Below are 22,296 nucleotides of genomic sequence, written 5' to 3'. Positions count from 1 at the left end.
TCAAAGGCTGTCACAATGATGAGTGATAAAAAAGAGTGGTATTAGAAATAACTCCATAAAAATTATAAAATAAACAGGGAAGATCCTAACTGTTGCTCATCTACAAATGTCAAACTACATATCTCTCCACTGTAAATCAAGGGAATATGTACTGTGAAACCAAATGTTTAAAAAACATAGAATATTTTTCTCTACTTAATACAGATACTTAGAAACATCGGGGCAGAACAGCTGCATTTGATATTTTATTTCTGAAAAGTATTTTCTCTCAGCATTTTAAACTGCTTATACTTGTCTTTCTGTTAGGCTCTGTTTAAGTGAAGTGCTTAAGAGCACCCTGAATATTACGTGTGAGTATTCCAAATGGACTAGTGAAGGGCCGTATTGAATCAAACCTTAAAAGAGTAGGCTCCTTGTTTTGCAAGGTAGGTTCTATTCAAGTAAGAAAAACATACCCCTTAAAGAGTTAACATTCAGTCTCCTCTCTCTGTGGAACTGTTTTACAATATCCCAAATGCTAGCAGTAAGAGAGAATAAACTTGGTTATATAAAATGCAAATATTATACAATTTTTAATGTGCATCTCAGTGAAATTAAAGGCATGTCAGGCTTAGGTTTTTAAATAAAGTCATGCTACAGCCTGGGGGCTTGCCATGGCTGAAAAACTAGTCTGTGACATGCTTTTCACTTCTCCAAGTGACATGCGAGGCAGTCCTACATCAGAGATATCGTGTGTTAGGCTTTCTCAGGCTGCATGTATTTTATCATCTTAAGTTAGAATCACAGAATATCCTGAGTTCAAATGGAGATAATAAAGCTGAAGTTATTATTGTAATTTTACATTGGCTTTATTCTTTGAGATCTACAAATGCTTTTTAAAATACATACACCATGGATTCCTCTCATTTAGTATTAAAACACAGCTGTATGTAATGCAATCCCAATACAACATAAAAACCTTATTTTCTCTTGTGTTTGTCATACCAACTACATCTCAGGCTGCTTTCCACAAGGCTCAGTAACTCCTGGCAGTACATAGGCAAGAGTAGCCAGGAAAGAAGGTGCTCCAAATGCCCTGTGCGTCACTAGTATAAACTCATTCAGCAGTGGATCTCATACAGGAAGGACAACAAGAGAAAAAATTCCCTCATGCTTTAATGAGATTTTTAAGAAGAGAAAAGAGGGATGGCTATCTTTCTCTGTCAATTGTTTTCTCCATTTTTTAAAATTAATTACCTCATGGCAAAATGTTTCATCTCTCTCACGTTCACAAGATTTTGTTGTTTCAATTCTTTTAGTTATAACAATGAGAATTTACCTTTAATAGCCACAACTTTTTAGCTAAATGCAGCTTTAAGTTCATGTCCATTTATCTTTTGTTAACTGGCAACCAAAATAAAGCCCAGTTTACATTCAGAAATCAGACAACACTGTCTGTTTGACTTAAACACTGATTGTAGTTATCAAATGTGCGTAGTTTGCTCTTCAGATGCTGTAGTGCACAGCCTTGAAGTGTCCCCCCCCAGGATATGCACCTGATCACCATCTCTACCACCTCTCTTCCGCTCTGAGATGGCACTATCTTTTGCTCCTATTTTTTGTGTTTGCAAAAGAATTCTGCTGGTCATGACCAAAGCTTGAAGTCTTTATTAAAGATATATTTCTCTCTCCTCGCCTTTGTGCTGTAGATCTAATCTGCTTCTCCTGCTATAGTTCTTCTTTACCTTTACATCTCCTAAATGAAAAAGCTTTTTCCTTTACTGATTGCCTGCTTCAAATATTTTAGACAATATCTCTATTCACTTCTTATTCAACCATTCTGTATAGATGGAAAGGTCTTAATCCTCCCCAGGAAATTAATCCCTATGTACTTAATTTAATTTAAATTCCTCTACCAATGTGTATGTTGGGAAGCTATGTGGCAGTGATTAGGCCATTGATTTAAAGTCTGTGATCTGAGAGGAGAAATAGTATTGGACGTTCATGATGTTGGCAAAAGCTGCTTTTGTGTTTTGGCTTTCTGAATTCCTCTTCATTAATTCACATCTTTCTGCAGTGGAAGTGTTTGTAAGGGATAGGAGTTTTCTCAATACAAGTTATTCTGAAGCTTATTCCAGACAGATGGGGCAGTTTTCTTATCTTTCTCACTCTTTTTCCTCTTTGCCTCTAGTTTGAAGATTATTTGTTTAGATATACCTTATTTTATTGTAAACACGGGCTATTTTTCTGCCCTGATTTCCAGATTCCTGAAACCTGTGTGTTTTTTTATCTTAATCTTGTAATCAAATACATGAAGGTAGTAGTGATGTAGATGGGTACACCTGGAACCCTCTCCAGGCTTCCTTGGTGAAGTCTCTTTGCAGACAGAATAACAAAGATGCATTTACTGACAGAGTATGTCCAGTGTGTTGCTCTATGATACTTATAAAACTTTCAAGTGATTCTCATATTTGCTGTATACCTCTTCTAAATGTGCAGTAATTGGCATGCATTCATACTGACTGATGGCAGGTTTTTAACATTAAAATACCAAATATTTCTTTAAAAGTTGGATGTGTCAAAATTCTTTCCAAAACTATAATGCTATTGTTGGCATTTTTAAATTCTACCTATGTAAGCAGAAAGAAATTGTAAGAGTTTGTGGGTTTTTCTGAATTCTGGGTGAAGTGGAAACCACTTTCAGAAACCCTCCGAACCCCAAAACAGGTTATTAGACTTACAATAAATTAACAGGAGAAATATGGAAGCTTGTTCCTGCTAGTTATTTAGAACAGCTATACATCGAATGCTACTCATAGGAAGTTGTTTTTACAAACTATTTGAAAAACCTGACCTGATTTCACCGTAGAGCAAAGTTTAAGTTTAAAGATTATGTAACTTGCAAACCAGCAGTTTTTTAAGGGCTGTATGTCTTCATACTGCTAAAAAAGGTGAAAAAAAGAAAAAGTAAAACTTAATTAGAAACCAGATGGCACTGTTTGCTTCAGCAGAAGGGGTCATAGTTCTCTTCAGATTAGCCATCCAGGATATACAAGAAGGAAAGATGATTCATCTTAAAAAACGGTGTCTCGTGTTCTTATTTCAGGGTTGCTATTCTGCTCCCCCCCCTCATTTTGTCTTACTGTTTCCTTTTCAACTCTGAGATACTATCAAACCCACTCTGCTGGACAGTAAACTGAGCACGGGTGGGAACTTGGAGTCTGAGAACTGCTCTCTTGCCCTTTAAGGGAGCTGTTTCTTGGTGCAGAGGTAGAATAACCCAGCAGCAATGGGCTTGGGCTGGCATGTGAGAACCATGATACAGCACCCTGCAGAGGCAGCACTTGAGTCAAGCCTGCTCTGCAGTAGGCACCATTTGGAACTTTACCTGAAGATATGTTCCGTGATAGCCTCTGTCAATTGTTGCATGGTGAGAGGGCTTTGTTTGAAGGTCAGACACGAGAGTCAGCGCGCGGTTGTGGAGTGTGTTTGAAGTGTAGCCAGCATAATAGAATTTAAATGCATTTTCTTACTGAATGCATATCCTTATAACAGCTATCTGCATGATCTTTCTTTTTAATGAATGGTGTTTCATGCAGTGTGTCTGAATGAAAAACTTCTCATATTTGCTGCTTACTGAAAAAAGTGCAGATTTGGCAAAACATGAGAGCTTTTCCTGGATTTGATGCTTGCTGAAGTTTTTACCGTGTTTGCAGGCTAAACTGGAAAAGGAGAGCTAACACGAGACTCTTGAATGTACCTTGCTCTGAGGAAATCTGCTGCTTATTTTAAATGTTGAGGGACAATATTTTTGTTCAGTTGATTTTCTGTTTACATTGGGTAAAAGACATAGGTAATAGGAAAGAAACAAAAGGCCTAAAGAGTTGTGAAGTGCTTACTATGACAGCACCCTTAGTTCATTACAGGGTGGACTAAAGTTGTGGAATGATAACATGTTTCCCTGATTAGCACCATTCTCAGATATACTAACTTTGTTTGACTGTATACAGTGACCAAACAATCTTGATTGAAATTAATGCATGTAAAAAAAAAAAAAAAAGGACAATTTTATTATAACTAATACCTTTTGGGAAGAAGAGAATCAGAAGCAGGAGGTTTATAGCATTTGATGTGCAGAAAATTTTAAAATAAACCTCCAATAGAAGGTTGGGCATTTGAAGACTACTTACTTTTCCTACCATAGATTCCTTAGACAAATTTGGAGCTAAAGATGGTTCATCTCAAGCTATAATTGGAGTTATTCTTTTAGGAAACCATTTCTGATAAAATGAAAATTTTAGAGGAAAACTCTGTAATACTAAAATAGCATACTAACTCCTATATATTTGATGTGCTGGGCTACTAGACTATTACAACATGGAAATTACAATTATTTCATTAAATATAAACAATCAGAATGGAGAATGCTTTGCCTGTCATTTCCCTATTCCTCACCTGTATGTACTATTAAGTATATCTGTGATGTGTGAAAAACTGATTTTTTTAGTACAATCTATTTATACATTTTAAAAGAGGGAATGTTTTATATCCACCTGACCATCATTTTTACTCATGAGGGCACAAAGAGTTATCATAGCGCTTTACTGCATGTGTACATTATATAAATTCAGCACTATTGAATAAAGACAGCAGCTGGCTTCTGCTTTAATTTCAGTGGGAATATTTAGCCCCATGTAAAATGCATGTTGTTTTGACATGTTACAATGGCATCTGGAAGTCCACACACAAAATAAAAGTCTCATCCTTCTCACTGAGAGAAGTTAGCAAGAAAGTTTCTCTTAGGTATCATCTAGAATATTTAGTCCATTACTTTCCATGGGAAAATTCCATTACTAAAATCTTGGTGAAGTGAGAAGTGGCCCAACTTCTAGGAATAAATCTTAAAGATGTTCAAAGGCTCAGAAAATCTCCAAATTATGGTCTTTATTAATAAAGTAGTGCATGTTCTGGGAAAAAATAGTCATTATTTGGACACATTTTGAAAAAAAAAAAAGATGAATGCTGTCTTGAGACAGAAATTTATATTAGACATCACTGATGTCAGTAGAAGACTTCAAATATTTTCTATGATACTGTTGATCAAATACTGGTTAGGATGTCTGGAGACATGAATTTTCTCTCCAGACATCACCTTTAAATAGGATATTGATAGTCTTCTGGGGCTTAGATATAAAAAGGTTTGCAACTAAGAGCAGCTTTATCACTGGATTCTCTACTCCCTGTGTGCACTGTATGGGAAGCAAATAAAATTCAGTCTTTAAAATATGAGTATGAACACTGTATCTCTCTTCAAGAGTATGAACATGCCTTGTCAGGAAAGAGTCTGAACATTGTGTCTTTGTCTGTAGGACAGGCTGTGTCCACCCTGGGAGATAAGTCAGAGAGTGCTGGAAATTGTTCCTGGCTTCCAGCCCAAAAATTACTGTCAGGGTTTAGTAAGTAAAATTCCTTTTCTGAATACATTGAGTCAAAAAAATCCCTTTGTCATTAGCAAATGCCTCACCTCTACTGTTCCTGTATAGTCCCCCTGCCACATTGTAGAGGGAAGATTTCTGATGAGGAAAAAAAGACCATGATAGATAAAGCCCTCTTTGCCTCTAGGGGTTACCAATGTACATTATCTGGTGGATGGTAATAGAAGAGAGAGAAATAGGATTGAAAAACAGTGCTGCATAAATTCCTTTACCTAATGTGGACAGTAACATAGCCCAACAGTACCACCTGGTACCCAGATCTGCATTGAAACTTCCTAATCATTTCCTACAAGTACCTCTCCAGAGGATAATGATTTTTCTAATACCATGAGACACAGCAATATGGCCCTTCCAGGGAAGTTGACTTGGCTCAATGGCTTCAAAAAAATGTTTTGGAATAAGAGATATCTTCCTTATATGAATATTCTAAGTTTTTGAAAACAACATAATTTATATGTTAATAGGATTTCCATTATTGCAATGATTGTTTTCTTGTCCATTAATTACATATGCTTTGATCAGTCAGCATTAGTGCTATGCATAAAATAGTTTTACAAATATTTAATAAATGTGTTCACATTATTAGTGTTTTTAAAGATAGTTATTGCTACACATTAGGAGATTCCTTTTTCAGCATAGAATATAAATAAGATCTAATTTGAGAAGTAATTGTTTGTTAGCTGTTTTGCAATTATTAATTCCTTTTATGAGTGATAGAAAGAGAGTAGAATCTCCTTTTAAGTGCTGTATCCTCATTCTAGCTGGAATTCAACATTGTCATATCACTGCAATATAGTGAAAAACATCATAAATATTCATTGAATGCCAGTGGCAGAGAAGGAGACACTTTCTTATTCTAATACCACTTTCATTTGAGACAGATGAAATAAAAGAATTCTCATTAGTTATTTTGGGACATTTAATACTCTATAGGCATGCCATACTCTTGGCCAATTAACATAGATGATTGACGATGAGTGTTAAAAAATAGAAGTAACTGATTTTTAAGGGCAGCTGTGAATACGAGGTTTGCTGCTATTGTACGGAGCAGTGCAGTTTGTCAGAGTATTAAAAAGAAATTTAGTCCCATTCCATTCAGTGTGAGTGTGTTGACCAAGATAAGGAAAAGGTTACGATACTGGAGATAGCCAGAAAAAATAATGGAATCTGTCATTTGTCTTCCTTCAGGCTGTTTAGATATTATTGCTGTCTCTCCAAGAAGCCAAGCGCCTGATGCTGAAATGCTTTAATTACAGAGGTGTCAGCGTGAGCTTCAACTCATGGTGCTTATTTAGAACTTGTAGTGTGGGATCTCTTGTAGGAAAATGAATAGTACTGCATCTTTAAACAACAGTTTCTCTGTTTTCCAGTGAGATCTCTTCCAACTGTAATGCTTCCTATACCTTGAAGGTCTGATCTCTTAAACGGGGGTGAAGAAATCAGCCAAGCTGATAAGATGAGGCTTTTGAGTGTGAGGCAACTGTCTCTTTCCCTGGGAATAGAAAAATGAGCAAAGCAATGGCTGGGTGTCTGTGCTTGTCTTTGAAAATCTTAGCTTTAAATCAGTTCAGCACCCTCTGCAGAACAGTTTCAATTTCAGGACTTCCTTCAGCACGGGTTGAGGTGCTGCCAGCAGTGGTCCCAGTGGATTTGCCCTGGCATTGGCTTGCTCAGTTGCTAGAGTACACTGCTGAGGCTCTAACAGCAGTTCAGCACAGCTCAGCGGGATTCAGGTCTGTGGGGCTGGGGTACCACTGTTGAGAGGGAAGTGAAACCTCACCTTGTATTCAAATAAGTGCAGTCTTTTCTGAATATAAATTGGGGAACTTGGTGTACACTTGTGCACATTATTCTCTAAAGAGTGCACTTATGAGTTAAAGATTATCTGCTCTTTTGAGTGATATTTTGACACCATCAGCCTTTTGATAGACACACTCAAATATTTTTTTCAAAATTTAAGTATTAGTATTTTCAGTATTTAAAAATATGTAGAAAATTATTTTTACAGTTTCAAAAGACAATATTTAACATTTTCGTTTCAAATAAAGTATTTTTAAAATCTGAGAACTTATTTTAGCCCTTTTTCATTAGGAAAAATTTGTGCATTTTTCCTGTTTTCAAGCATTTTTTGTATGTCTTTTAAAATTTATTCTTTTTCCTTTTCATTGCAATTAAGTAAAAGGGATATACCAATTTCAAATTCTCTAAAGTATTAAATAACTGAATTGTGTTGTTTGCCAAATAATCAGAGGAGAGCATTAACCTGTCTACTTTAGACATACCAGAGGCATTTAAAGAGAGTTTAGGTGTCCAGGGTTCAAAGAGGAGCAGCCCAGAATGCTTGCTTCCTCTCCAGTCTCACTTGCAGGATGCTGAAAACCAATCCCTGCCTATGTTCTGGAACATGAAGTTCCTATACACTTTGTGCATGAGAGAGACATTTCAGACCAGGCAGGTAAAAGTCTACCTCCTATATAATACCAATTTTTGTGATGGAAAGATAACTGAGCTGGTTTGTTTTTTGTCTCCCTGTTGCAGCTCCGATAATACCTAGTATGCTGAGTGGAGAACTACTTGTTCTCTGCATAAATATCAGCTAAAAAAAGAGGGGGAAAGCTCCTCCAAATAATACTGTGTGCCTAAAAGTATATGGCCAAAAGTAAGAGGAACCTAAAAGCTAGAGGAAAGCTTAAAATGATGAGAAGATTCAGGTTCAGAAGCAGTCTTCTGATGGAAATAATGGAAGCAAAAAAACCTCCCCACACTGAGTTTTATTACCCCAAGGACTTAGATATGAATACAGCCCCACGCAAATGCATTGATCGTAGTAATTCCCTTCCATTTCCAAATTTACTCGCTGATTCTGCCTGAACTCTTCTTGAAGCAAGAACTGGGAGCAGTACCTTAAAGATACATGCAAATCCTTTTGTTTGTTTTTCAGGAAGGGATTGTTTTGGGGGGGGTTTGTTTTGGTTTTTTTGTTGTTGGTTGGTTAGTTTTGCTGGTGGTTTTTTTTTGTTTGGTTGGGGTTTTTTTATTTTTCTTTGGGGGGGTTGTTTTTTTGGTTTTGGTTTGGGGGGGTTGTTGTGGGTTTGTTTTATTTTTTCTGCTTTGGGGGGTCTTTTTGGTTGTTGGGTTTTTTTATTTGATTGCCTGGTTGGTTTTTTGTCCAGAAGCAGCTTTGTAGTGTCTGAGCTGAGAAAGGAGATTCACTAGACCAAGCTTGGTAGTCTGGGAATCTGACTGTACTTTCAGGCTGAAACCAATCCTTTTTTCCTATGTAGATCTACCAGTTCCCTTGCCTGGGTGCATCTGAATTAGCCTGCATGATATAGTGTAAATACCGTCTTCGATGTGGGAATGTTGGGGGGCACGGGTAAAAAGAGACAGAGATGTCTATCCCTTAGCTATTTTGTATCACTGACTGGACTTTGAACACTACTTTGAATTAGAAGAAAACCAAAAAGAGGACTCAGTTTACTAATAACTTGCATTTATTCTCATTTTGGCAAATTAGCTAGCGTGAGTTAAGGGGTAACAATGAGATATTATCTGTTGTCTTATTTTCGTCTCCATCATCTTATACATAGGGAATCTTAAAGAGTTCTCAAATAGTATATTTCTTTTAAAAATGCACTGTTTTCTCTGTTAAGTGACTCAATATGTCTCAAATTTTTGTATGACATTGATTTTTAATTAATTTTGGGTAGAGTATTTGTTTGAAATAACAAAGTATTTTACAAGTTTTTTTTAAGCATTCATCACAGTGGGAAGATATTTAAGTATCAGTAAGCCTTAATTTTAGTATTCTGAAAATGTAGGAAAAGTGATCCCAAAGTAACACCATTACTCTAAGCATTGCTTTATGAAGAGAGCTACACCTTTGAGAGCTCTGACATATGCCAGCTGGAAAGATGTTGTGTAGGATCTAATGGTATATGATGCTCATTACTCCCAACTCAGAAACCAAACTGAACCTCTTTAGCATCTTTGGATCTGACTGTTTTACAATGAATCTGGAGTCTGCCATCTTTTCTCAGCAAAACTGCTACAAAGATATAAACGGAGAATCCTTAAAGTGTCAAAACTATGCCAATTATATCTCACTGATTTTCTGCAGGTTGTTGGCACAGGTTAGAATAGCCTGAAGGATTAAAATAGACAATGAAAAGGGATGAATTTGATTTTATTAAGAATATGTTGGTTAGACTTCCTTCCTGCCACTGCCAAGCCTGTTCAAATCTGTGTTCAGCAATGATAATGCTCTTCTCTGCAAATTTCAGTCAGAATTTGATGCTGATGAAAGCATCACCTGGAGGGATGCAGTAAAGAAGAAATAGAAGAGGATGAAGCTTCTACTTCATTATCATCAAATATAGCTGTCTTCAGGAATACTTTCTGATAGCAATATAGACAAAAATCTGAAGTTTTAAAGAAAAGTAGTTCTGAGAGTTCTAGCATTGGAAATAGCTTAATCTAGGCTTTTTAGCTTTACAGAAATAGCCATCTTAAATGTCATAGCAATTCTGACAGTTGTCAAATAGAGCTGAAACTACAACTGGGCTAAAATAAAAGGCTGTTAGAAGCTTGTTGTAAATTTAAATGAACAAACATTATGGTTGTTTCATTCTGAAATGAAAAAGGGACCCATTTCAGTGACTGTCACTGGGAAACATGTACTAGAAAGTCAGTGTCCTGGAAGTTCCACTGTGCTTTGAACTGCCTTAGTTGATTTACCAAAGAAAAGTTTAAAATCCTCTAATCACTAGAAACATTTTATGAATATTGAATAAAATATTTTGAGTTTCTGTGTAAGAGCTTGTACTGAGCAAAAAGAGGGAAAATCGGTTTTAGTGTTCTAGACACGGATGGCTGTTCACTAAAAAACCCTCATCTTTTAGCTGATTCAAATAGTCTTTCCTGGTCAGCATCAGCTCACACTTCTGCCTGGGAATTTTCAGGTGTAGAGCAGCCATTTAACACTGGGAATGAGTCTGCTGTCATAGCCTTTTCTCTAGCCAGTAGCAAGAATTGTCCAAGACTGACAGGTATTCATACTTAAAAGGAGATTTGTAAAGCTGTCTGGTCTTTGTGCCTTTTTAAATTCCCCTTTCCTGTTAAGGCAGTTTTGAATTAAAGTTCCTCACTTAGAAAGATAATAGTCTGAAGATACTGTGCTCAGCACTTGCACAGGGGTAATGACAGTGTGTTCTACTTTGCATGTGAAGAACTGGCTAATAACAGAGGCTACCTGCTCTGTTCTTAATAACAGAGGCTGCCTGCTCATTAGAAAAAACATAGTAAACAAAGTAATCTCCTGTGTCCAGCCAACGTGACAGAGCCTGGGCAGGAAGTGCACAAAGAAGAGGTTGTAGCTCTTGCAGTCGTTTGGGTCATCATCAGAAGAAATGAAATACAGACTGCACAGTTCTGCTCTCTGCTGAGTTTAATGTATTTTAAAGAAAATAGAAATTACTTTAGAACATCATCTGAAATTGCACTGGTGAAGAGATGGAAACGCTGCTTAATGCAGTGTCCTTAAAAGGCTTTGTGCCGTCTCTTCTGATTCATTTTTACAAAAGCAGTGGGAAAAAAAACTATGATGGTGAAATATAATGTGCTGTTGCTGTTTCTACAGACACACAGAGCTAGAAACTGAAATCTTCAGGGACTCAAGCTCATGAGAACAATTCTGAACATCACCTCAGCAGTTCATATTTACTTTTTAATACACTCTTGAAAGGGCTTGAGCTCCTAGTCCCAGTGCTTCAGACAATTTCCTTTTTTCTTGACACCTTGAAAGACAGGTTGTTTACATCAATGATTTTATGCACTCCTGGAAGAAATTGAATCAAGGGGAAAGGAATTGTTTTGCTCATGCTTCAAGGGCCAACCACAGATTAGGAAATTGGCTAAATACTACTAGTCCACTCTCAGTTATATATATCATCAGACTTGAAAGCATTTGTTGCAAACCGTTCCCCTGATTGTCATTTTATTTCTGAAGCATTGAGAAAAAAAAACCCTTGCCAGAAAGTTTGTCAAATATATATGTTTCATTTTAATTTCTTTCCTGCCATGCTTTTAAACTTAGGATCACTAATGATGTCCAATACAGAGCTTACCTGATCACTGAAAGAGGTGGCTCACAAAAAAATCACTGGATTAAAAAAAACTTCTTTACAAAAAAACTCCATCTCTGCATGAAAATGATATGTCAAAAAAAATTGGTAAAAAAGAGCATCTAATTGCTTTATCTTGTGCTGACCCTAAGCTCAGATGAATGCATAAAAGCACATTAATGAGTGACAAAGCATAAAGGTTTTGTCTTCAGTTGCAATGGCCAGCAAGTTTGATACCATTCAATACATGATTTCCTGAACAGTATCCTTTTCCCCGCACCTTTACCTGCTTATGAAATGTTAGTACCTTGTCAGGAACATTATTCCCTTCTGTGTGTAAACGGAGAGCTCAGATGTTTGTAAACGATGCTTTTGCTTGCTGTGCTGAAAGAAATGCTATGATTATGCTGTCCTATTTCAGCATAGCTGTGTAAAATTGTGTAGATGCATCTAAATGCTAATCTAATGGAGCAGCTTAGTCTGAGCTTATGTCATTGTACTGGCAACAGCACACTTTTATGCAATGACAACTGAAGATAGAGGATAATGCTGAAATGGAGGGAAGAAATTTCAACTAAAGAATTTCTGTTCCCTATCTGATTCCTTCGTTTCCCTAAAAAAAAAAAAGAGAGAGAGGAAGTTCTGCCCAAAAGGTGATAAATATCAGATAGCAAAATCATAGTTAGAAATAGAGGCACCCTTCTACACAGCAAGAGCATCTGTGTTTGAACCTTTGTCAGAAAATAAATAAAATTTTAAAAGGGACTTAGAGAGTAGAGATAGCAAACAAAAAAATCCCCTCTCCATTGAAGAAGAGACTGAATAGACTGGACCTCTTTATTTAGAAGGGAGTGAAGCAGCAACATGGTGAAATCATGATGGTAAGACCTACAGGACTTTGTATTTTCACATAATCATAGACTCAGAACGTATATGAATGATAGGCACATAAAGATGTTGTTATACTTGATCACCTTTCCCAGAATTTGAAGGTGTTGGTCTTCACATTGTAAATCATTCCTATAATGATACTCATGACATTAGGAGATGCACAGTGTAGATTTTTTTTTTTTAGGAAATTATTGTAACTGAAGGTTTATTAAGGGAACCAGGGATTTCCAGCGATTTTTATATATATATTTTTTAATTTCTAGAAACTCTTGCTTATTCTGTAGGCATTTAAGGTAGATGAGTGCCAAAGCAGAGCACAATGGGCCAATGCCACAGACTACTTCAATCAGCTGATGCTAACAAAAATCTTGGCAAATATGAGACATCTAGCCCGTCTTTTTATTAAAACTTCTGGATATTTTTGCCCAGAACTGTTTTTGCCATGGGGGAAAAATAAAAAAGGAACTTATATCTCTATCCTGTGTTCTTTATCTCCAAATGGCCTCTGATGTTAACCTGTACATCTGCTTATCTCATACTTCACTCATGTTAGAGCAGTATCTGTAACCTATTTAAAAATCATGATTTTTTTTCTGATCTCCGGGATAATGCTGATTTGCCATTTACCTTTGTGACTAGAGTTTGCTAAGTTTACTTATATAGAGAAGATACATAAGAATATGTGAAGTGTTTCATGAGGGCAGTAGACTGGCTCACCTCCCAGTCCTCTGTTTCTAAAAGAAAAAAACAAGGAAATCTCACTCAGTATAAATTTCAGAAGGTCATTACCTGTTGTGCAAAGGAACAATGTGAAAAACATCACTGATTTTTCTGTTTTAGACTAACGTCCTAATAGATGAGTGCCTCCTAGTTCCAATATTATGAGATTTGATGAATGCCAATTCTGCGTTCTTCTTTTCCATCACTGTCATGATTACCAGAAATATTTTTTCTGTGCAATTCTCTTCCAAAAATTTATCTTCCTTCACAGAAAGTCCACACTTTTTTCCTCCAAAACCCACATTTTTACGTTTGGGAAACTTACTTGTTTTGAGGTATGTTTTTAAGCACACACAGCATGTTTGCTGTGGTGCAGACAGATACTTAATGCTTGTAAGTAATCATTTTATGCCTGCTAAGTAAGCACATTATGCTGCTATTTTATGTCTGCTCTGTCATAGCTATAACACAAGTTTCTGTTTAGATGAGAGTGATGTTATTGCTTCATTTAGAAAATGTTAGCCAAGACCAGATTTTTAGCTGTGCTTCACCCTCCTCTTTGAGCTGCCCTGCTGCTGCTGCTCTCCAGAGTTCAGTTACTCAAAGCTTTTAGAAAATGCCATAAGAGAGAAAACAGGCAGGGAAAAGGCATTCCTTTGGATCATAAACTATTTCAGATTTTAATCTTCAATCTTGAAAATTTTCAGTGAAACACCTTTTTTGAAAGTAGTCTCAAGCCTTGAAAAGCAACAGTCACTGGACCTGCTTTGACCAAATGTTCTGGAAACATTTTATCCACAGTGGACTAAGGATATAAAATCATGGACTCAGCAGCATTGTTGATTTTATGGAGCATTTTAATTTTCGTCAACCTCTGCCTTCTCTCATTGATCCAAAGGTGACAGTTATCTCTTTATCCCACAAGGGGTTACAACTTTACTGCTGTCTCCCTAATATCCTTCTTCTCTTGCACTCTGCTTACAGCTCCTGTGCTTAGTTCTTTGCCTGTGTCTAAATATGGCTAGTGATGTAACTACGTTGAAGCCAGAAGAGTTGTGCACAAGCTGCCCCCAGCTGGAAGTTTGCTGTTTTGTTTCAGAAATGAGGTTATACTTGTAGCTAAAAGCCCATTGGGTAGACTAAATGATATTCCCTTTCTCTATAAAGCACTGCTCTCTTGGACATGATGTTTGGAGGGTGGAAGGGGCTATGAATTGCAGAGTATAGCTCTTCACCATCCAGAAGCTGCAGAGCCAAGACCCATAGAATGCCAGCTTGCTGTTTTGTGCATGTCAGGGAAGGCATGTTGGCAGCTAAGGAGTCCTGTGTGAGTAAACCAAGTACAACATGTGAGTAGCAGGCTGTGTGAATTACATGATAAAACAGCAAGTCTTCTGAAAGCATCTGGGACTAACAAAGCATATCTTGCTCCCTTCCTCCTCACTCTTTCTGCATCCATCCAGGGTTCCTTTGTGCTGGCTCCGGTTTTGACAATTCAGAAACAACATGTCGCCCACTTGCCAAAACAATAAGAAATAAAATTAAAAACCCCAAACAAACAAAAACCCAAACCAAACCAACTGACCAACCAAACTATTTTGATGGTTAATAGGCCACTGCAGCTCACACAAGAGGCCTGATGAATGCTGAGCTACCACCAGGTAGGTGTATAACTGTGCAACTAGAAGCAATGTGGGAGGGCAGTACTTACCCTCTGGATGTTAGCTCTTAGGTTTCCTGTCCTGTGATGCTTCACCCTCCTTGGCTTCTACTTTTGTTGGACATAGTGCCATAAGGAAACTAAAGGTTCAGAAGTACACCTTGATTTCAGCAGATGTCATATAGCTTAAAGAGACAGCTCTAAGTTTATACATTATATAAATATATAAATAGTATATAAAATTATATATATATATATAAAATTGTATAGTAATATCATTAAGTTGTCATAGTTATCCCACTGCTTTTCAGGTATTTCTGCCTGCATTTATTTAGATGGTTTACATGATATCAAATATCTAACTCAAGTACCCCAAAAGTGACTGAGTTAATTTATTTTAGGGGCAAGTTTAGTTGTGTAGGCTCAGACATTACAGGGAAAGCCACTGGGTTTAAACACTGTTATGTGGGGAGATGATTTGCCTACGGGACAGAGTAGCCCAGAGCTAATAATTGTTTGGTGCCATGTGGGGGAAGAGTGTTGGAGAAGGAAGTGAAGATGGTCTAAAATAGACCTTTTTTGATGGAATAGTACTGAAAATTGTGAAGTAAATGCTATATATTTATTTCTATGTTTACTGTATTTAAGATACTCTGCAGAAGAAAATACACAGAAAATCAAATGGTGGTCAAAGTGCAGACATGGCCCTGACTGAGAGAGCAGTTAAGAAATTTCTGAACTCTGGTTTGCTTGAAAAAGATGAAGGAAACTAAAGACATCAGTAAAAAAATGTGTTGGCTGTGGATTTTAGCATATGAAGAATGAAAGAATTCTAACTTTGGCATGGGCCTACGTCCAGAGCTGAATAATAATACTGTCAGAGATAATACAAAGAAAGTTCTAGTAAATGCCAGTATTCTATAGCTCAAAAAGAGCTTAATGACATGTTCACAATATAGCAAAGATATCTACATTTTATCCACCATGAAAAAATATAGAAGTATAATAAACAGCTGCTTCCAAGTGTAGGCAAATAACTGCTATAAGACAGGGGAAGTCCCATGTGTCTGAAATAAAGCTGATGTCAGCTAATAATTTGTAATTGTGAATAGACGATGTGAATTTGTTATTCTGACCACAGATAAAGGACTAATTACTTAAGGAATATCAATTCAAGATAAAAAGTTAATATTGTACATCCAGGGAGGGTTGAGACTGTCTTTCTGTTAAGGAGATGAAAGAGTTATTCTGTATAACTGAGTACATAAATTGATGTTAGGCTTGTAAAATAGAGCACAAAGAAGATGATGTTACTCAGAAGAACCGGGGAGATGATGTCCTTGCATGTGGCAGTTGGGAGAGTGACACTACTGAAATGCTTGGTTCTGGTTTTTGTAATTTGTAAAGGACATTCAAGAACTGTACCTTTTGGGGAGGAAAAAAAAGAAAAAAAAACAATTACAGGAAAAACAGCTGGACTCAGAGATGTATAAAAAATACCTAAACAACAAACTAACCAAACCAAAAAGCTACAACATAAGCTTCTATATTTCACTTGTCCAAGCTACCTAACTTGCAATGTGAGGCTAGAATTGTTTATGCTTATGGGTGATTGTAGATTTAGCCAAACTGAATGAAGTACACCTGCATAAGGCTGCATGATAAGTTACACAGCTGCAGCGAATCCCAAATACAGGGATATATTTGGGCCAAAAAAACTAGGACAGTGTGTGCAGCGGTGGCTGTACACACCAGGGTGCCACACTGTGCCAGAATGAGCTCATGTAGCTCCTCTTCTACCCTCTGTTCACATTGCTGTCTAGTGAACTCCAAGCCACATACTTTCTATATCCTTCCCATCAACTTTTCAAGGGTCATTGCTGATGTAAACATGCCTGCCCACAGCTAAAAGCTGGGCAGATCTGTTATAGAACTGGTGTTTACTCTGGCATTGACTTTTACAACTAGTAAAAAAAGAAAAAAATTGTAGATGGTAGATTGAAGAAAATAAAATAGGCACTAAGATACCAGTGTGGTTTCTGTTGGTCTCCATTGGGATGATCTGTGTGTAACGGAAGAGGAAAATTTTGCTGATTAACTATTTAATATATAGTAAAATGTGTGGTTTGGTCTAAGTGCAAGTTATTCACTTTTGCAGTTCATTTAAATGCCAGTTCAGGACAGACTTCTTATTTTACATCTCTCGAAATAAAATATTTACTTGTTTGGGAAATATTTTTTTTAATCTGATGATCATGTTCTAAAGAAGTTAGTATTAACATTACTTCCATTATTTTCTTTAATATGGTACTTCTCATCTATACAACCACTGATCTTTTTGCTCCTAAGTATCTAAATATGCCTATATAATGTCACTAAAACATAATGGAATGCAAAAGAGGGTTTTGTCTGTTTTATATTCGTGTGGATTTCATAAGATCTATGTTTTGTGATGGCTGCAGTCTATACTGGCACATGTGCTGGAGGACAAAATAGTACTAAGACTAGCTTTTGTAATGTCAGAGCTTAATGTGTGTATTAGTAATATCTATTATTCAAACATCTGCTACTTTAAATAAAGGAAAAACGCTTTTAGTAATTTATGAATCTTAAGTCTAAAGAAGTTAATTCTCTAGCTAAGTCTTATGGTAGGTTACCTCAGTGGCAATGAAATGGCTTGATAAGAACATCATCAAATTATAACTCACTTCCCATGCCATAAATAAGCACAATAATTTCCAGAAAACACTGAAAACAATAATTTCTGAAACATTGGTTGACTTATTTAGTCTAGTGTTGCTGTAGTTTATTAAATTAAATTCTACAACATTTTATTATGTATTTATATCACTTACCTCAAATTCTTTTATTTTTCATTAAATAGCAGGGGAAGCATAGAGCAAGGGATGACTATCATTAACTTTCCTCCTATTCCTGTTTGAAGAACTAAAGGTATTGCTATTTATACAGTTTCTCAGTGTTCATGAGGAGCACTCCTTTCTGCCGCATTGGCAGAATCAAATACTGCAGCAGCAACACCATATCTGTGTCTGCTGGGACTACTTAAACCCTCAATAAACATCTAAGAATGTTTCCTTTCCTAAAGGAAACCCTCAAGATTTCCTCAGTTCTCCTTTAGAACCTTAGTGGTTGAAGGTACTTGAGGCACAGTAGCTAATTGTCAAATGTTGTTATGAAGCAGCCTGTTCCTGAGGAGGAAAGAACCAAATGGTAACTGCAGATGTGGTTCCACTTTTGGTGCCTGGGTAATGAGTACGAACTGTCAACCTCAGAGATTTCAGTTGAGAATCCTGCTTTGAAAATTATTGCTGTTATGGATTTTTATTGCTTTGACCTTCGAAAACAGATTTAGTAATTCGATTGCACACAGAAATGGTAGCCTATTTTAATTTATCCACTTTCTTTTCCTGTTAGTATCTGTATGTGTTACATACAAACTCTGTAGTTCATAAACAATAGTCATGACAATGTCATCTCATAAAATAGTATGTAGAAATTGTTATTCCTTATAATAACCCATTTGACTTTTCAGGATTTTCCAGTAATCTATAATGAAAATAAACTGCTGATTGAATAATTTTGCAGATAATTAGGACATTTTTTCATAATTTGTTCCATGACTCTTTCATCATCATCATCATCCATGTCTTTATTTATCTGCTGCTTAGATCAGTATAAGCCATAAAATCCTGTTTATATTTTTAATCCCAAATTTTGCATTTATTCAGACTTGATTTACATTCTGTTGATAGTTTCAGAACATGCCAGCAAGAATGTATGTATTTATCTCTAGTCAGTAGATGCATATGGTGTATGTCTGTACTACTTAATGATGAAAATGTGGGTGATTTACAGGAAGCAATAATATTTCAAGCAGTTGCACTTGGAATCTAGAAAATTTCTTGAGTCTGTATACAACACTATACTATCAACAATGGAAGAAAATTGTAGAGGGCTCTCACCATAGATGATGACAGTGGTGCTTGCTGTATGTTTGTCTATAAAGAGCTCTCTAGTAGACTCTTACCTACAGTCCTGTTAGCTTGTAATAAATGAATAAGAGGAGACAGAGTTAAAGTAGAAGGCAGTAAATATAAAATCAAATAAAAAATAATCTTTCCACATATTGAAAAATTTAACTACAGCATTCTCCAACACAGGTCACAGAACCAAAGTTAAGACTGGATTGATCATAAATATATGTCTGCAATAGGTGATACTTGCATAGCATCTTTACAAGTCTTTTCTTTAACATTTTCTACTACTTTTTACTTAAGCCAATTAGCCAAATATGTTATCATTACGTTCAAACCAATGAAGGGATATGAAAAAGTATTTCTCCTAACTAAAGGAGATCTGGATGAAGGCTGATAAGATGCATGCATAAATCTGCCTGCTAATGTTTTATATTCTCTTCTGGAGCTGCCTTAGCAGCCACTAGATGAGACTTAGCTGGATTTCAGCAGGTGTGGTTACTGTGTCCTTTGGCTACTGTCACCAGAATCCCTCCCATTACCAGTGTTCATTTCTCTCAGTCCCTTTTAGACACAGATCAGGGTTTCTGACTTTTAAGGCTTAGCACAAGGTAGCTTACACTTATTTAAGAGTGTTGCCTTCTATTTATCAAAGGGAAATGGTGTTCTGTGGCTTGCAGGAAATGGGAGGTATGTGTGCTGTACTACCAAACTGTTGTTGCTCCAATCAGTTCCTGCAGGGAGTTGATTTCAGTAATTCAGAGGCCTTCAGTGCATCTCTTCAGTGACCAGAACAGATTATTCAAGAAAGGGCAGGCTTGCACAGAGAAATGTACTGTAGCTTTACATGTTTGCCATTTGTTTTTTTTACCCTCATGTCTGCCAAAACAAAGATTAATGGCGATGATGTTAATAAACCAAACCAGGGATGCAGTAGAACAGCAATCCATCTTGACAACACTCGGACCTCCACTACGGGTTCAAAATATTAAAAATACTTCTTAGCATAAATGAATGAAACCCTCTTTTTCATACTTAATTATGAAACAGCTGAAGTAAGGAGGAAATTTAACAAGATCTTTTCTTAATTTACTCCAGAAAGATGTGATGAAAGATGGGAGTAATTTCCTAGGGATATGTGAGGAGGCTTAAGCATTACATGACCATTATAATGAGAATAACAATTTGTAGCACCACAAACAGTAGTACTGACTTAAAGACATTACATTTAAAATGAATACTAGGACACACGTGTTGGCATAGTACAAAACCAAGCCACAGGAGCCACTGGTATCCCTAATCTAGTAGGATAAGTATATAAGATATGATAATTATCTTTGGAGAACTGTATGATGAATAAAATGGAGAATGATTTTCTTGCGTGATCTTGGATAGATTCACATATCCTTGATAAAAACAGTCAAACCGTGAAAATTGTTTGTTTGCATATCTCTCATCATCTGAGATTCAATAAGTTACTGGCTTTATTGTACTTCCATTTCCATCCATGAAAAATGGGTGGTAACACCAGTCAACTTTCTAAGGCCATTTGAAGAAAGCTTTAAGGAGGTGTTAATTGAGTTATTTTGTCCTTCGTTGAATCTACTATCTACTATGTTCAGAGTTTAAACATTGTTTTGGTAATTTTAATAGTTAATAGAAAATTACAGTGTTAATGAAACTATATTATGAGAGATTTATAAAACTTTTAAGGTATTTGTTTATTTTATTTAGGGTCAAGTTGTTTTCAGAAATGGAGAGAGGATGGGAACCATCAAATTTACACAATTCCAAGGTAGGTTGCAAACAATTTTCCTTATAATTATGTATACAGTTTCAAACTTGTGTATCAGTTGCATTTGTTTCAGGATGTTTTAAATATGTACAATGAACTGCTTAGAAGATCCAGCAAGGTACTTAATAAGTTTTCATTAGCTTTTTAAAATACTATGTTCTGAATCTTGAGTTCTGTGAGGTATTTCCAAGAATTTTTCTTGACAACAGTCCACATTTATAGAAATTACTGATCTTTAACAACCAGCAGCTGTTTGAAAAACCCTCCTGGTCAGCTAATCATCCACTCCTTAATACAGTTGTTTCTGAAAACGAAATCTGAAGGGGAATTTAGAGAAGATTTTTGCTGTTAAGCTCTTTCAAGTTAGTGTTGATGCTCTCTTAAGACTCACTTTTGACATTCTGCAACTGCTTGCTAAAAGTTGCTTGAGGAGTCAGTCCCTCAGCGCGCAGAGGACACAAACTGCTGACCCCATCCCTTGGAGGCAACACGCTCGACTCACCAAGCCTGCTGCATCCTCTCAGCCTGAGCTGTGCCTCCAGGGAATGGTCTCAGCAGCAGAGACCTCAAATGCAGCCGCAGGGATTTGTCAAGGGCCATTTGCAGCCAGGATGAGGTGCTTGCTGGGAGAGTTTTTTTGCAGAAATGGTGATTCATGTTGTAGTCGTTTCTGCAGTTTATAGTATGCAATTTTGTTCTTAGGCTGAGGCTGAGATAAAACTGGAGATGATTGCATTTGGATGATCTCGTGAGAGTAGTAGTAAGATGGCAAATTCTTTTCAAACAATGTGTGAGAGAGAAGCTTGCACTCCTTTTGTTTTCAGGAGATCGCTTTAAACATAATCCTGCTGACCAAGTTACAAAGGCTCATTCTTTAAACAGAAATCATCTGCTGTATGGGCATTATTATTAATGAACAGCAGTGCACTTGAGGGGATCTGTTACTCCTTCTAAATTACTGAAGCAATGGTCAGGATTGCTCTTGCCTTCACAACTATAACTGATGCTATTAACTCTTGTTCCCGGAAGCATTTCGACCCACTAAAACATTGCAGACGTCATCTCATGGTAGTATAATTTAGCAATTCTTGCTCAACACTAGTAATAAATATTGATTGCTTCCTCTTCTTCCCTTTCACCCCCCTTTTTTCATAATAGCAGTGTTTACAGCCACATGCAAAAATCATGAGAAAAGTTCTAAAAGATGTGTTTATTGCTCAGAAGTCTGAAGGAGCTGTTATGCATTATGACTAAGGCAGCTACCTTTCAGAACATCTGAGAGAGGAGGGAATTTGGTGCATTTCCTTTGCGCATTAAGGATATGATTTGGAATCATGGGGAGCTCCAACATGTATCTTCTGAACTAATCTGGAGGAGCAATACAAGTCCAGGATAACTGATTTTATACTAATTTATATTTCCAACCATTCAAATTGAGTTTCTTTATGTCTTCAGTTTCATATTAGCTACTATTTAATGCCAGTGGTTTTACCATAAGTTAAAGTACTGTTGGATTAATAAGAACATAGGAGATATATGCCCATTTTATAATTCCTTGAAATTAAAAATTACTATTTCAGAACTGATTAAAGCACATACTTGGGATTTTGATCATCAAACAAAGGTTTCCAATTAGCCT

The 22,296-nt window shown here is 36.5% G+C and overlaps 1 protein-coding gene across 2 annotated transcripts in view; it reads left to right on the top strand.

The window, feature by feature from the left end:
* Positions 1 to 22,296, top strand: part of GABBR2 (gamma-aminobutyric acid type B receptor subunit 2) — a 474,253-nt gene that overhangs the window by 248,977 nt on the left and 202,980 nt on the right. For both annotated transcript variants that reach the window (XM_051812706.1, XM_051812705.1), the window contains exon 8: positions 20,597 to 20,657. In XM_051812706.1, the coding sequence (XP_051668666.1) occupies positions 20,597 to 20,657 (61 nt within the window). The remainder of the gene's footprint in view (positions 1 to 20,596; positions 20,658 to 22,296) is intronic.

Source organism: Manacus candei, unplaced genomic scaffold, assembly GCF_025592945.1.
Source record: "Manacus candei isolate 608988 ecotype Guabito, Panama unplaced genomic scaffold, ASM2559294v1 h1tg000088l, whole genome shotgun sequence".
NCBI classification, from domain to species: domain Eukaryota; kingdom Metazoa; phylum Chordata; class Aves; order Passeriformes; family Pipridae; genus Manacus; species Manacus candei.
The sequence above is the reverse complement of the archived record's forward strand: the minus strand, read 5'-3'. Positions and strand labels throughout refer to the sequence as shown.